The sequence below is a fragment of the Protopterus annectens genome, chromosome 7.part1 (assembly GCF_019279795.1).
Source record: "Protopterus annectens isolate FY-2018-M chromosome 7.part1, PAN1.0, whole genome shotgun sequence".
Classification (NCBI taxonomy): Eukaryota; Metazoa; Chordata; order Ceratodontiformes; family Protopteridae; genus Protopterus; species Protopterus annectens.
In genome coordinates, this window is record NC_056740.1 from 185,361,828 (window position 1) to 185,378,008 (window position 16,181).

General features: G+C 42.3%; 1 protein-coding gene across 1 annotated transcript in view; it reads right to left on the reverse strand.

Moving 5' to 3' along the window:
* IFT122 (intraflagellar transport 122) overlaps positions 1 to 16,181 on the reverse strand; it is a 2,412,356-nt gene that overhangs the window by 1,848,023 nt on the left and 548,152 nt on the right. Inside the window, exon 7 of the mRNA XM_044078630.1 lies at positions 13,032 to 13,178. Coding sequence (XP_043934565.1) covers positions 13,032 to 13,178 — 147 coding nt within the window. The remainder of the gene's footprint in view (positions 1 to 13,031; positions 13,179 to 16,181) is intronic.

Below are 16,181 nucleotides of genomic sequence, written 5' to 3' on the forward strand. Positions count from 1 at the left end.
CTAAGGAAATCAAAGTAAAAAACTTTTCTAAAGCAAACTTCACCTTACTTAAGACAGAGGTGGTAAGTTTCACAGCCTCCACGCTAAAGGATAATACTGTCCAAGATGCAGAAACCTTTACAAATGCACTCTATGAGCACCTACAAGGATGCATGGATCATGCCATCCCTAGCAAAACCAAGACTCACTCCTCTAAGAGAAGGAAACCAGTTTGGTGGACCCCTGCAATAAACAGGCTATACAACAGAAGGAGGAAACTAGTTCAGAAAAAAAAAGCAAATCCCAAGAAGGAAAGACATCCCTGATCAGTATCAGTAAGAAACTAAGGTCCCTCATGAAATCATCCAAGGCTAACTTTGAAAGAAAAATTGCCAAGGATTCAAAAGATAACCACAAAGCCTTCTTTAGCTATGTTAAGAATCTAAGTGGTAACTCGCATATATGTACTGAACTAGAGCAAAATAGCACAAAATATACTGAACATACTGATATTCCCAACATCCTGGCAGATAGATTCACCCCCCCCTCACCTCCAAAAGGGCCCACAACAATACCGGAAAAGTGTAGTGTCCCAAAAATCACAAACGCACAGGTGAAAACAGCCCTTTCAAAAGCCAAAAACACAGCGCCAATAGGACCAGATGGTGTCCCAGGCTGCATCTTGCACGAACTACAGAATGAACTAACCCAACACCTAAACACGCTGTTCAACCTCAGCCTCTCCACAGGCTACATGCCCACAGAATGGAGCACAGCAACGGTTATTCCTCTCCACAAAGGAGGGGCCACAACTAACCATGGTAACTACCGCCCCATAAACCTGACTAGCCTGGTCTGCACGGCTTTGGAGCGCATCATTATGGAACTCATTAACAAAGACATTGGTAACCTCCAAACACTTAACCCAACCCAGTTCGGCTTTGTTAAGGGCAGATCATGCCTACTAAACCTGGATGACTTCTTCGAGACAGTCACCAAGGCCATAGATGAGGGAAAGGTGGTTCACACAGCCTACATTGACTTCGCCAAGGCTTTCAACACCATTCCCCACTTGGGTATTACAGAAAAACTCACCAGCCTGAACATAAACCCCTATGTCACGAGATGGGTTGCCAACTGGCTTACAGATAGAACTCGCACAGTAAGAATAGCAGGCTCCAGGTACGACTCTAAACCAGTCACAAGTGGTGTCCCGCAAGGCTCGGTCCTGGGACACCTACTGTTCGGCATATACTTTGCAGATGTACAAGCAAACACAGGAGGACTATGGCTAACCAAGTTTGCCAATGACTGCAAACTGGGAGCCATAATTGACTCTCCAGCTGACACGGACATCCCCCAAAAGGGCCTTACTGAGACGGACACCTGGTGTCAAAGTCATGGCCTCAAGCTAAATGCCAAAAAAATGCATAGTCATCCCATTTGGGAAAAACAAAACACCCACGAATTACCACACAGGTGGCACCCCCTTAATACAGAAGAGGTAATAAGAAATCTGGGGACCTATGTAGATAGTAATCTCTCCTTTGACAATCATATTGCCAAAGTAGTTAGGAAATCCTTCTATGTGGCCCATCTAATTACTAAAGGGTTTGCATCTAGAAATAAAGAGGTTATAGTGCCCCTCTACTCGTCACTCATTAGACCCATCATAGAGTATAATGCCCCATTTGTGATGTACCTCACAAGACACTTCCAACAGCTGGAAAGACCACAAAAGTATCTCACCAAGAGGATTACTGGCCTCAAACATATGTCCTATGCAGCCCGACTGAAAAAACTCTGGCTGTACTCAGTGGCATATCGCTTACTCAGAGTTGATCTCTGCCTGACTTACAAAGCCATGTCCAACTCAGAACTGATGGACATGCTCCACCTAAAAAAAATCCAAGTCATTGCGAGCCATGAGCTCTAGTGAGCTAATCCTCGCCACAACAATAAATAGAACATTCTGGAGGGATAGATTCCTGTCACAGAGACTCCCCATGCTTTGGAACAAAATTCCAAATTACATCAGGCAGAGCCCCCCACTAACACTCTTCAAAAGAAACCTTGATGAGCGGATGGGTAACAGAAAATACACCCCTGGGATCACTTCATTGGCTCTGCTTGACAGAGGATTAGTTAATTAATCAATGGGGTGGCGAAAGCCGACACACTCTGGCTAGGTTTATAAATAGGTTACTGTGGTTAGCTCGCTTGTTTCCCTTTCCTTTATTGGATAGACTTAAAATGGCCATTCAAGGCAGTTAATCTAGTATTCACTTATGAATCCTTACTTTTACAAAAATATTATGCAAAACAACTTCAGCACAATTTAAGTAATGTGCTGTGGTGCATAAAAATGAAAAAAAAATAGATAACCATAAATATAGTCTGCAATGGCTTATGGCCTGTTCCCACAATACAATAGGAATGTTTCCTATGGCATTCTGTAAATGCTCCTGATCCATAAGCAACTGTTATACATTCCTGCAGAACCACCACCACCATTCTTGGCTGGCATGATTTGCAGTTTGGCAGATGTCTTATCAAAATACTGCAATGCAGATATTTCAGTTACTACATGCTTATGCATTTTTGTCTAAGCCCTTTTCTTAATGCATACTCCAGTGCTATGTTACAGGACAATAATTTCATTAATGGCAAAATTATTTCCAGCACTTTCAGAATAAACTTCGAATGGTTAAGTATTAATCATAGAAATTCCATGACAATTTTGGCCTCCGGTTCAGGCATCTGGACTATGGCTCTTTCTCAAAATTTGGTTTTAAATCTTCAAACAATAAAATGGGACCCACCTATCTCAGCTCCATAACTCATATCACACGTAATTTTATTCTGTTTGGAGTTATTCTAATCCTTTTCAGCAGCTCAGTCCTTGTTGTGATCCCATGCCAGTAAGTTATCAATTATATTAACAACATCATTAAGACTTTCAACTTCTCTGTGCAGTCACTCCCTGTAACACAAATGGAAGTCTTTTCTGTCCCCATCCACAAGCAAATTAAAAGCAAACAGCTTGGAAGCTTCCTCAAGACACTTCAGTTGCCAAAGTCCCCATGCAGCTTCAAGCACAAAAACTAATTTGCTTCTGAATTGACAGAAACTACTTTATCAGTTGTATGAAGTAGGAATTTGTTTTGTAGCTTTATTAACATCTTCTTGATTTACGTGAAATTAATTTTGTCTGGTTTGCTTACAGTAACCATACTGTTAACCCATTCTATAGGCTGTATTTACTTCTAAAGCACACCCATTTGCAGCATGCAATTTAACTCTCAGTTCTAGCACTTTCCTTGCTGTTTAAATACAATGCATTTCTAGCAAACAGCCACAGCCAGAAAACAGACCTTCAAAGTAATAAAATCAGTCTGCGTATTTTGTAAATCCCCAAGTTAACTATGAATTCACAATGTGAATTCTTTTAAACAAGCCAAGCTTTTACCAATCCAAACAAAAACCAGTAAGTATTGGTGGTCTAGCCATAATGTTAACTATCTGGATTAGAATCATATTTCTTATTGTTATATTCACATACATGTACTTTCTGAACCTTCTGTTTTATGCAATGCCCAAAATATGCAGAAATTTACATAAAAATGGATTCAGGCTGTCCTCTTTCTGACCTAGTGCTTTGAAGGTTTGAAAAAAAAAAAAGAAGTTATGTACTCACCATAATGTTCCATGTTTGTAGTCCATCTCACCCTTCATTCTTATGGGATCGGAGCCGATCCTTGGCTCCGACTTGGCCTATTTACAAGTTGGAAGTCTTCTAGTTGGCTCATGGCTAGGTAGGTATCCCATGGTGCACCAGTACAATTCCCAGATCTTGTTTGCTGCTAACTAGGAGTGATAATAACAAATATACAAAAGAAGCCAATACTAAAAGGTCTCCATAAAAAAAGATAATGATATTTTTCTGTCTCCAGGTACTTCCAGGATGGGGGTAGGAGGATGGGTTCATAAGAATGAAGGGTGAGATGGACTACAAACATGGAACGTTATGGTGAGTACAAAACTTCTTTATGTTCTGTAGTCCTATCTTACCTTCATTCTTACATATGGGACAGCGTCCCTAGCACCTTATTCTTGGGCGGCTCAAGGAAAAATACTCCTGAGTACTGTGGAATCAAATGATGCTCTATCCCTGGAGGTTAAATCCAATTTGTAATGAGTAATAAAAGTGTGAGGGGTAGCCCACATTGCTGCTGCACAAATATTATCAAGTGGGACCCTGGCTTGAAAAGGCTGCAGAGGTAGACTGAGATCTGGTGGAATAAGCCTTGATTGTAAAGGGTAAAGGTCTACCCTCCGAGTTGCAAACGTAAGCTATACAGCTAAAAATTCGAGTGTTACTTTGGAAACTGGTAAGCCTGACCTGGATTCGGAGAAGGAAATAAATAACTGATCTGATTTCCTGATTTCCTTAGTCCGGTGCAAATAAAAACGTAATTGTCTATGGACATCCAGCTGATGAAACCTGTATTCAGCTGTGTTGGAATGATTTGGAAAGAATACCGGAAGTTCTATGGATTGATTCAAGGTGGCATGGGAACAGACCTTGGGGACAAAGGAGGGATGAGAATGAAGGGACACCCTGTCTTTCTGAAAAATCAGGTAAGGGGGTTTCACAGACAATGCTTCTAACTCTGACACCCGTCTGGCCGATGTGATAGCCACCAGAAACAAAGTCTTCCAAGACAGGAATTTCAAAGGGGATGAACGAGAAGGCTCAAAGGGCGGAGAAGTTAATTTGGATAACACAAAATTTAAATCCCATGAGGCAATGGGTTCTTGAAAGGGGGGGGGGTCTTAACAAAGTGGCACCTTTAAGGAAAGTTTTGCACAGCCTATGTGACATAAGATTAGAATCTTAAAAGCCTAGATGAAAATTTGAAATCACTGCCAATTGAACTTGGATGGTGGCAGCCACAGATCCCTGGTGAAAATGCTCAGACAGGAATTCCAAAACCACTGGCATGGAGGCAGTGTAAGGGTCAATATTCATTTTCTCCGCCCAGATAGAGAATCTTCTCCATTTACTGGAATATAGTCTCCTACTGGAAGGTTTATGAAAAGACGTAAGGATATGAATCACGGAAGGTGAGAAGTCATGAACCCTGACTAGGAATGAAACTGGAGCAGCCACGCTGTCAAATTGAGGGTGTGTAAGGAGGGGTGAAGCGAACCTGACGTGAGTCAACAGGGCTGGAACTGGGTCCAAAATCCAAAATCCAAGGATCGTCTAGGAGAAGAGGCCTGAGGAAGGGGAACCAAACCTGACAAGGCCAGTAAGGAGCAATGAGGATCAGTTTGCTTCCCAGCCGTTTCGCTTTCTGAATAACCTTGGGAATGAGAGGAAAGGGAGGAAAAGCATACAGGAGACCCATGGGCCAATTGTAAATGAGTGCGTCTCTCGGTGATTCCCCCGGAGGGGGGATGAGGGATAAGTAGCTGCTGCATTTGGCACTGATTGGGCTGGCAAAGAGATCGCAGCAAGGCTGTCCCCAACTGTAGAAAATCTGTTCTGCTGTTTCCTGTTTCAGAGACAACTCATGAGGCATCAGGATTGCCCGGTTGAACTTGTCGGCTATCACGTTGGTTGTCCCTGGAATGTGCACTGCCACCAGAAAACACTGGGAAGATATCTCCCATTTCCAAACTCGCATGGCCTCTCGACAGAGTGGGTAAGATCTGGTTCCGCCCTGTTTGTTGATATACCATACTACCAACATGTTGTCTGATTGTACTGCAATAGTCCCCAGTGGTAGAAGGTCATGAAGTGCCTGCAACGCCAGAAGCATTGCCCTCATCTCTAGAACACTGATATGCAGGTGAGCCTCATGATCTTGCCATGTCCCTTGTACAGTCCTGCCTAGATAATGCCCCTCCACCCTATCTGTGAGGCATCCGTGGTCACAGTGGCAATGGGTTGGTGAGGAACAAATGAAGTGTCCTTGGCTAACTGATTGGGTAGAGTCCACCAAAGGAAGTCCTTCTTGCAAGAGTCTGTCAGCAGAATGTGATGAGATAATGGTAGGTGCTGAAAGGACCATTGGGACGACAGGAGTCATTGAAGAATCCTCATGTGTAGTCTGGCTAGTGGCACTAGTAATATAGTGGAAGCTATGGTCCCTAGAAGCTGCAGAATAATCTTAGCTTTGAACTTTTGTAAGGGGAGAAGATGGTGAATTTGAATAACCAGATTCTGTGCCCTTTCTCCAAGAAGACGAGCCAACATGTCTACTGTGTTTATCTCTGCGCCTATAAAAATCACAGATTGAAAAGGTAATAAGGCAGATTTTTCCCAATTTATAGAAATTCCCAGCTGGGCACAAAGCTGAATGGTAGCGTCCCGGGTCTGAAGGAGTAGATGCCTGATCAGGGCAGTCAAGAGCCAGTCATCCAGATACGGAAACACCTGGAATCCTCAACACCTGAGGTGAGCTGTCACTACCACCATACACTTGGTGAACACCCTGGGGCTGTGGTGAGACCAAAGGCAGAGCACGAAACAGGTAATGACTGGCTCTCAGCTGGAAGTGTATATGACTCCTCGACACCCTGTCCATTTTTATGTGGTAGTAGGCGTCCTGGAGATCTATTAAGCACATCCAATTGTCTTTCCCTAACAACGGGAGGATAGACTGCAGTGTCACCATCTGGAACTTGGCCTTTTTTACTGATTCGTTCAATTTGCTGAGCTCCAAAATGGGCCTCCAGTCCCCTGTACATTTTGGCACTAAAAATAATCTGGAGTAAGTTCTGGATCCTATTTGGTCTGCTGGGGCGGTTTGGATGACTTTTTTTGACAGCAGCTTGTTGACCTCCACAGTTGCCTGAACCCTGTGATTGGGTGGAACATCCAGGATCCTCTTGGGAACAAAAGGTGGAAGAGAAAAGGGTATGACATAACCTCTGGTAATAATTCTTTATACCCACTTGTCTTGAGTGATACCCATTCAGGCTTCTGGATAAAAAAAACGTGACCCCCGACCGGCTCCAGAGAAGCACAGTCAGGCCCCACATCAGGAGCGCTGGTAAGGTCAGCCCCGAAAGGAATCGTGACCTCCCTGGTTCTGCGTCCGCCCCTGCCTCTAGGGCAATGTCTACCATTTCCTCCTCCTCCTCTGCCTCTGGAGAAGTCACCCTGTGCATCCTGGAAAATCCCCTGGGACTTCTTGAACCACATTTTACCGCCCCTCTGACTCTTACGATATGGTCTAGAGGGAACAGTGAAACGTACTCCCATGGCAGTTTTTTTTCTTGCTCGCACCGGGTGAGAGTGTCCTTTAAATGGGTCCAAACAATGAGGAACCGTTGAAGGGGGCGTTGGTAAAGGTAGACTTGAATGGTTCCGCAAAGTTACACAAACGCATCCAGGAATGATGCCTTAGGGAAATTCCTGAACCCGCTGCTCTACTCGCTTCATTGGCTGCATACGAAATAAGCCGCATGGACAAGTTGACGATAGAATTCAAGGTGGACAACTGGGCAGACACCTTGTCAGGGACTCCCTCAGTACATGTGCCTTGTAGAGAATCTCCTAATTCTTAAAGGAGTTCTCTCTGAAGCCTCATGAAGTGAATAAGGTAGTTCAGCGATCTACGGGTAAATGCCGCTGAAGAGAAGATATGCTTCCCACATCTGTCCATCGTTCGAGACTCCTTATTCGACGGATGGACAGAAGAATAAGTCTCAGCTAGCTCCTTCTTAGTAGCCGCCGCCACCACCATGGAATCTAAGGGAACACCTTTACATAAAAAATCTTTTTCTGGGGGTGCAGAAAGAAACTTATTCGGTCTTCTGGGGACTGGCTCCATGGCATCAGGAGTATCCCACACATTTTGACTAACTAGCTCCATCAGTTCGAAGGGTGGTGACACCCAAGAGGCTCAAGGTTGAGACCTGAAAACCTTCAGGTACACTGACTCCTCATCAGAAGGGGTGATAGTGAGCCAGCCGCACCTCTGTTTAAGGATTTCCATGATGTCTACGAAGGAGACATCATCAGAAAATGACTTGGGGGACCCTTATGACTCCTCAAGGTCAGTGTCAGAGGTCAGAGACTCATCCTGGGAGTCTACATGCTTCCTCTTACATGTCCTCTTCCATGGGGGCTCCTCAGAAGGATATTCCAGGGAGGTCTCGGAAGTATGGAGGCCACTGGCCAGTGGCTCCTGAAGCTGGGGATCTCTGCTGTCCACAGAGAGAGTAGGAGCTGAGACAGAAGTAGGTGCCTTAGGGGGAAGAGTGTCAGTACCCCTGGTAGGAGCTGAAGATCGGGACAGCACAGTCCTCATCATCTCGAATGCCAACCTCTCCAGCTCCGAAGACCTCCCCGGCTCCGAGGAGACCAAGGATGCCATTGGCTCTGAGACAGACGTAGGATCTGAGCTCACCCTCGCTGACGCGCCAAGAGTTTTGCTTCCTGGCATCCCTGTTGGGGCCGACCGGGGAGCTTCTGCTCCTAGACACCACGGACGGCACCGAGAGTGTCGGAGCGGAACCCGGCTCCGAAACAGTCACAGAGGGAGCTAGAGCTGAGGGTTCCACCAGTGGTGCCAAACACTCCGACTCCGAAAGACCAGCATTGCTCGGAGGAGGAATGATCGAAGGGGGCTTAATAGACTCAAGTGCTCTGGAGCTGACTGGGTCGGAGCCAACAACAATTTAGGTAAAGCAGATGACTTCAACAGTCTCAGCACTACCCTCTCCACATCTTCTTCTGATAAACTCCTGGAAGACCTGGAAGACAGAGTAGGAGAGCGGGATCTCTGCAGATTTGAAGACTTCAATATTGGGGAGGTAGAGGATCTATAGAACGGCTCTGAGAAATACTCCCAGCGGTTGGCTCCGAGCTACTTGGGGCCGATCCTGTAATCACAATAGTACTCTCAATCGGCATCGAGCTTTGTGGAGCAGATTAGACAGTGGACTTGTTTGATTTAGTGACTTTAAGAGGTGGCTCCTAGACACCACACAGTGCTGAGGAGGGCCTCTTAGAGGACTTAGACTTTTCCTTTTTAGATCCCTGCGATCTAGAAGAGCTAGACAGATCTTCCTCAAAGGAAGGTTTAAGAAGACATTTTAGGATGAGCTTATTTTTTCTTTCTTGCAACACCGTAGCACTGAAAGAGTGGCAAAATAAGTAAGTTTCCTGTAAATGGATGGCCCCCAAACAGTAAATGCAGTTACTGAGGCCATCCGTTATGGACATCTTCTGTGAGCATTTAATAAATTTCTTAAAGCCAGATGGCTTATGGTCCTTACTTTCTTTAGACATTCTCACAGAGATGAGCACACACACACACACACACACACACACACACACAGAAAAAAGGAGAAGGAGGACTAGGTCCTCTAATTTAAACGGGCCTAGCCATGCAGGAAAGAGAAAGACACCACAAGTACTAGGTCCTCTAACTTAAACGGGCCTAGCCTGGGCAGGAAGGGAAACGGAGAAACTAGGTCTTCTAACTAAAACAGACCTAGAGAGTTACAATAAGCAGAGAAGTTCACACACGCTCAAACAGAATACTCAGCAAGGAAACAGAACCTAGTTGGGTCTATATTAGAACACCGAACATTCAAAATGTCGAGTGTTCTAATATCGAACCCTAGCAATCGAAAAAAAAAAACATTGAACATTCGGAATAGCAAATTTTTTCCTAGGGAAAAAAATTTGCTGTTCCAAAACACATACACACAACACAAGCACACCAAACAAACAGCAATCCACGCACATACACCTAAACTCGTACATCTAACCCTACACTAAACTATACATAACACCACTAACTATCCACTTACCTTAATCCAAACCCTAACCTAAGGTCCGTCACTATCGCACAGTCACCTCACCCGCGCCCTAACCCTAACTCACCTAACCCGCCCTAACCCACACGTCCACACAATCGCACACTTACATGACCCGCACCCTAACCCTAACTCACCTAACCTGCCCTAACCCACACATCCACACAATCGCACACTTACCTGAACCCGACCCATAACTTTCTACCAGAGCGCTGAAAATACCGAAGCAACAGAAACGGACAACCAAATTCTTTCCCTAAGAAAGAATCTGGTTTCCTGTTACTTCGATATTTTCAGCATTCGCTGAAAACGGGTCGATATTAGAACACCCAACATTTTAAATGTTCGGTGTTCTAATATAGACCCACCTAGTTCAGTTAACAACAGTAACCAATGAAGCTAGCGGGAATCCACAAAAAACTCAGACTTATGACTAAGGAATTAAACAGAAACTCATTCTCTGTTAACAACAGTAACAATTTAACAAGCGGGAATCTGCAAAAAACTTGACTTACGCCTACAAAAAACACACAGTCTAACAGAGCGCAAAAGACACCTACAAATACTAAGTGTTTTAAGAAACACGAAAACCAGCACACAGGATACCAATACTAAGAAGCCAAAAGGCCAAAGATTGCACCAAATGGCGTAATTATAGAGACTAACTATTCTAAATTGCAAACTACGCTAACTGCGACTAAACAATGATACAACAGTTTTTGACTAAAACAGTCCAAAAATGTTCGAATAAATTTAAGTAAATGCAAAACTTAGCCAGAGCCAAAGAGAAGCACAACCGAACTCGTCGAAGTGGCAAACAAGATCTGGGGATTGTACTGGTGCACCATGGGATACCTACCTAGCCACGAGCCAACTAGAAGACTTCCAGCTTGTAAATAGGCCGAGTCGGAGCCGAGGATCATAAAAAAGAATACTGAGTTTCCCTGTCAGATCTCCAAGTCATTTTCTGTTTGTGTTTTCCTGTACTATGTCTATATTGCACACAGTTCACACCAAGCTCTTCAGCACAATTTGTGCTCACCAAGGACTTACATTCTTTACTCTGCTCTAATATATACAATCCTTTGCAACTATAAATTTGTTTCTTCCATGTTAAACAATTTAGTAAAAAGAAATGTCTGCCATGGCTTAATAAAGGCTTTATTGCTAACAGATGTTTGTCATGCTTATAACAATACCTGCTGCACAAGACTTTCTCAGCACCATATCTGACTGTTTTTCATTTAAGACACAGCCATCACAGTTGACCTTCATTCATTTTCACTTTTATTGTCTTACAAACCACTCTAAATAACATCCAGCACTTCAGCAAGCTTTTCAAATTGTCATGAGGTAATTTCATCTGCTCAGCACACATCCAGTGCTTTACTTAATGTTAACATTTTCTCTGCCCTTTCTCTGATCATTTCTGATAAAACACACAATTCTGTCTCACATTAATGGAACTACAAATTCAACATATTTACAGCCCTTGGCTCAATAATTATGTATGCATTATCAAAAATCTGCTGGGCATTTTGACCTCATGAAGTATAAATGTGAATAAATGGCAAATTCGTTCTTGGACTACAACATCTATGAAACATTTGTCTCATTACCGCAAAATTGATAATTATTTCCCCTCAAACATCTAATGTGTTATACACTTTAAGGAATTTTTGGTCTGTGACATTCAGACATGTAAAACATTTTACCTTGTCAGTTTTCTCTGAAATTTCATTCACATTCAGATAAAAATGAAAACTCTGGAACAGGTTTCTTGTTCTCAGAAAAAATACCCTGAATGAGAAGTTTACCAGCCAGATGTAGCTGAATCATTTCTCAGCCGAATGAGAAAATGACTTACCTGCAATTATTTTTACAGTATGTACTATTTTATGTTACATGCAGAACTGTTTTCTCACTAATGGCATTCAATATCAAATTTATTTGCACTGTCAAGTAACATTGTGCATATCAGTATAGCTGACTTATTGCCAGAGACTATGCATGTTGCTAGTTTCATGAGGAGGTACTTCAGACTACCCCATAAAATAGGAAATCTGACAATATGATACATAACTTAAAAATTGCTGATGAAGTCTATATATAATAACAAAAGCACTTAATCTGGTTTATTTACTTAATTTAAAGTCACCTTGCTTACTGTCTATATTGAGAGCTCCTCCTTTACCTCAAATTTTTAAAGCTAAGTTACATTTTGGTTGCAGCATTGCTTGATTTTGGAATATGATACATAAGTTATCAGTTTCTTGAACCTACACTCTTATGTTACATAAGATACTACCGACCGTGAAAGCCTCATTAAAAGCAAAGAATAAGAAAATACTATTTGTTCTGAGATACTCACCCAAACAACAGCACTCAACAAGAAGACTCTTCAGCAACATAAATTGCTATCATTGCCATTTACCATCCAGCCTTAATATCTGTCTGACAATAAACAGCAACTATCCCCTGCTTGTGCATAGTACGGTGCAATAGTAATATAATCTCATGCTATCTAACCTACACAATAACAATAAACTGTAAATATAAAATAGATTTTCCGCAATACAATTTGATGTGCTGTGAATGCTACAAGTGAAAAGATACACTAACATGAACAGATTTTGCTAATTCTCCTTGCTAAACAGTGCTTTCTGACAAATTAACATCCACATTTACACACTAAGTGGAAGCTAGATATAAAAATTTACTTTGCCAGCTCACTGGTGCATGAGCACGTTATCCACCTGGTGCACTGATGACCTGTGCTTAATCAGCCGGTGTTCAAGCCAAGAGGATGAGGGCAATGAAGAGCTGATGCTTTTGTCAGTAGTGGGGATAGGGGTTTTCCTCTCATCAGCTGCAAGTAAACCACTCTCCCCACATGCAGGCTGCAGAACTGCAGTAAGAGCGGTAACACTAAAATATGCTGAGCAAGTACTTTACTAAGGATACAGGCTTGGGTGACAAACCAAACATCAGCTTGTATTTCAAAGCCACTCTATACCACCACAACCCTCATACAGTAAACGGAACTACTAAGGAAACAGAAATACCACAAATCATAGCATGACAACTGTATTTATCATTCGTCTCATCCCTGATAGTGGAAATGAGTGATTCATGGGGGCCTAACATCAAAAAAGTGGCACAGTGCTGGATGCAAACAAAAAACTGTCTGTACAGTGTCAAGTACTCACTTAGAAGGATTCCAGCAAATAGACCAAACTGGAGATAACGCTCCAGATGGTCGTTCAATTTTCACTTTTTCTTCACCGTTCTTATTTCGTATACTGACGATCCCACTGAACATTCCCAAAGCCAGGTACTGGCCATCATTCGTCCAGCTATAGTGGGGGAAAAAAGCAAAAAAGAGTATCAGGATCAGTACAATCTTTATCTTACAATGTTCAGAGAAAGTGGTGCACATAACAAAACTGCTGGGAAGAAAAGTAGAAGTACATGTGTACAGACTTGTGGAAATGGGAGAGATTTCTAAGTCCAATTTAGTCACAGCTGAGCAGACAAAACAAATATGTTCCCTTTAAAACAGTTTTCATGGAAAAAGGCCCTCTGCAGTAAGTACCTGTTGTGATTTCTTCTTTGACATTCCCATCTCATAACAGTTATCAACAGTTCTCTAAGCCCTATGCTCAGGAGCACATGCATCTCATACTAATGCATATCATAATGTCATGTGTCAAGCTAGTAGGGCTTGCTCAACCCTTGCAATAAATATTTCAAACCAATGCTGGAGAAAGTGCAACCTAAACAATACAAGCAATAATATAAAATTACATACTTGCTGAACTTAGAGGAAAATCCATACAAAGCTGCTGGACAAAAAGGATACCCAAACAAAGAAGAATGACAGGAAAGTACTAAGCATTCACCACTGATGGCCTTCTTGTATATCAGACTCCAAAGGCTGTTTGCAATAGGGAACTGCTGGGAAGAATCTAAAAAATAAAACTTAAACCTCAATGACAGGCCAGAAATGCAGAAAGGCCAAAATACAAGGACTCGGACTCCTGAAGAAATGAGGTGGCAAGGGAACCTTAGCTCTTGGAATCACAGGTAAAGCAATAATGCTTGATGAAGGTGTGAACAGGTGGCCAGGTGTCTGAGGCACTAATGTCTGTTATGGGTACATTCAGTATTTTCTAACATAGGCAGACAGCTGCCTAGGGGCAAAAGTCAATGCAGCTTGCAACCCAAATGGGCAGAGCATGCTCAGGTACAGTAAGATGTTCCTTTCATGGAGCAAAGGATAAATAAAACAACTAGTTTGACTTTCTCATCTCATGTAACTTCTTAAAGCTGCTGTCTGCTGTGGATTCTGTAACCCTAAATGAAACAGTAGGTTACTAGATTGGTTTAAGGACAGCTTTGTGACAACTTTCAGGAAAAAAATATGGGTAAGTCCTAAGGGACATCAGACTGTTCTTCACAGGTAATGAAATCAAGTGTACAATTTAATGTCATTTGACAAGTCTAAATGTCTTTATCTTGTATACTATTTTCTCATAGACTTCAAGAATTTTGAATATTTTAACTGCAAGAGGATGCTTAATCCATCAGACTGGATATTGTTATATATTTTTCTCAAGTGGAAAATGTAAGCAAAGATTTTCAAACAAAATAGGATCAGACATTGCCCCATCTACAGATTAGGCAGACACCTCCTCTACAAAATTAGTAAGACATTTACAGAGTGTAATGTAAAATGCAATCCAAAGGGCCACATATACTTTCCATAAAGGATTTTATTTAATGAACTTTTAACATGTACTATGGAACTCCACTTGTCTATGATCAAAAGCAACTATTACATAGGTAATTAATATTCAATTTTTTGATCTACCTAAAACACAAATACACACATATATATTACCTCCTCTCATTTCAAAGAGCTCACTTAAATATAACCCAATATTTCAGATCAATCCAATGAGGTCATTAATTCATATCATCATTTCATGCCCTATCCATGGTCACTTATCAACTGCATCATTAATTAAAACACCACTGCATACTCTTCCCAAACCCATCTGAGCCACAGTCATTAAGCTTACTACTGCTTAAAATGCACTCTGATTGTTATATGTATATGCAGCATTTATCATCCACTCCTGTTAAATACTGTTCATACAGATCAGATTTACATTCAATTCAGATAATTCTGTTAACCCAATCTCATAAAGGAAATGGGAGCACACCCACTCTCCTTGTTTACATTTCTATCAATACAATAACCATTTCAGGTCAGTATATTTTGATTTTTTCAATACTCTAGGCAAGAAAATCTTATATGAGTGTAATGCAAAATCCATATTCAAACAGCCATTCACTTAATAACATTCTCTCTGCAAATGAGCGAGGGCTTCCCCTCCACCACTCCACATTCAAATTGGAGTAAAAAATTTCTGGTAAACCACTGAGGATTACAATCAATCAATAATGCCACACATTAAAGGTTCATACTTCTTATTGTTCAGAATATGCATGTTGATGCAAAATAAGAAGTTATGTACTCACCATAACGTTCCATCTGAGTAGGTGACTTCATTTGTCTGCAACCTTTGGGTCTTGGATCCGAACTCGGATCCGAGCCGGCAACTTATTTCATAGCTTAGAGATCCGAGCTCCTAGCTCCTCCCCTTACCCATAATCCCCTGCCAACCCTGACTGACCTCAGATCAAGTTTGCCCGTATACAAAAAAGCCGAAGGCTAATACATCCCAAAGGATATAATAGAAGGACATACAGGAACAAGAAAATGTCTGAGGGCCAGGGGGAAGGAGGGGGGATGGTTGCAGACAAATGAAGTCACCTACTCAGATGGAATGTTATGGTGGGTACATAACTTCTTAATCTGAAGTAGGTACTTCATTTGTCAGCAACCTTTGGGACAGAGTCCCCAGCTACCTGAATCTTGGGTGGCCATCATGGAAGGATGTTCCGGAGCACTGCAGAGCCAAAGGACGCTCTCCCTCTGGAGGTAATGTCCAGCTTATAATGGTTGATAAAGGTATGAGATGAGGCCCAAGTGGCCGCGGAACAAATATCATCCAGTGGAACTCTAGATCTAAAGGCTGCAGAGGCAGATACAGAACGAGTAGAGTGCGCATGAATTCCCTGAGGTGCAGGCCTCCCAGAAGTGTCATAGGCCAAGAGAATACACTGTGAGATCCATCGTGACAAAGTGATCTTAGAGACAGATTTACCCAGGTTAAATTTGGAAAAGGAAATGAACAACTGGTCGGATTGCCTATGACCAGCAGTCCTGTGAATGTAGAAGCGCAGTTGTCTGTGCACATCTAAGGAATGAAGTTTGTATTCTCCCTTGT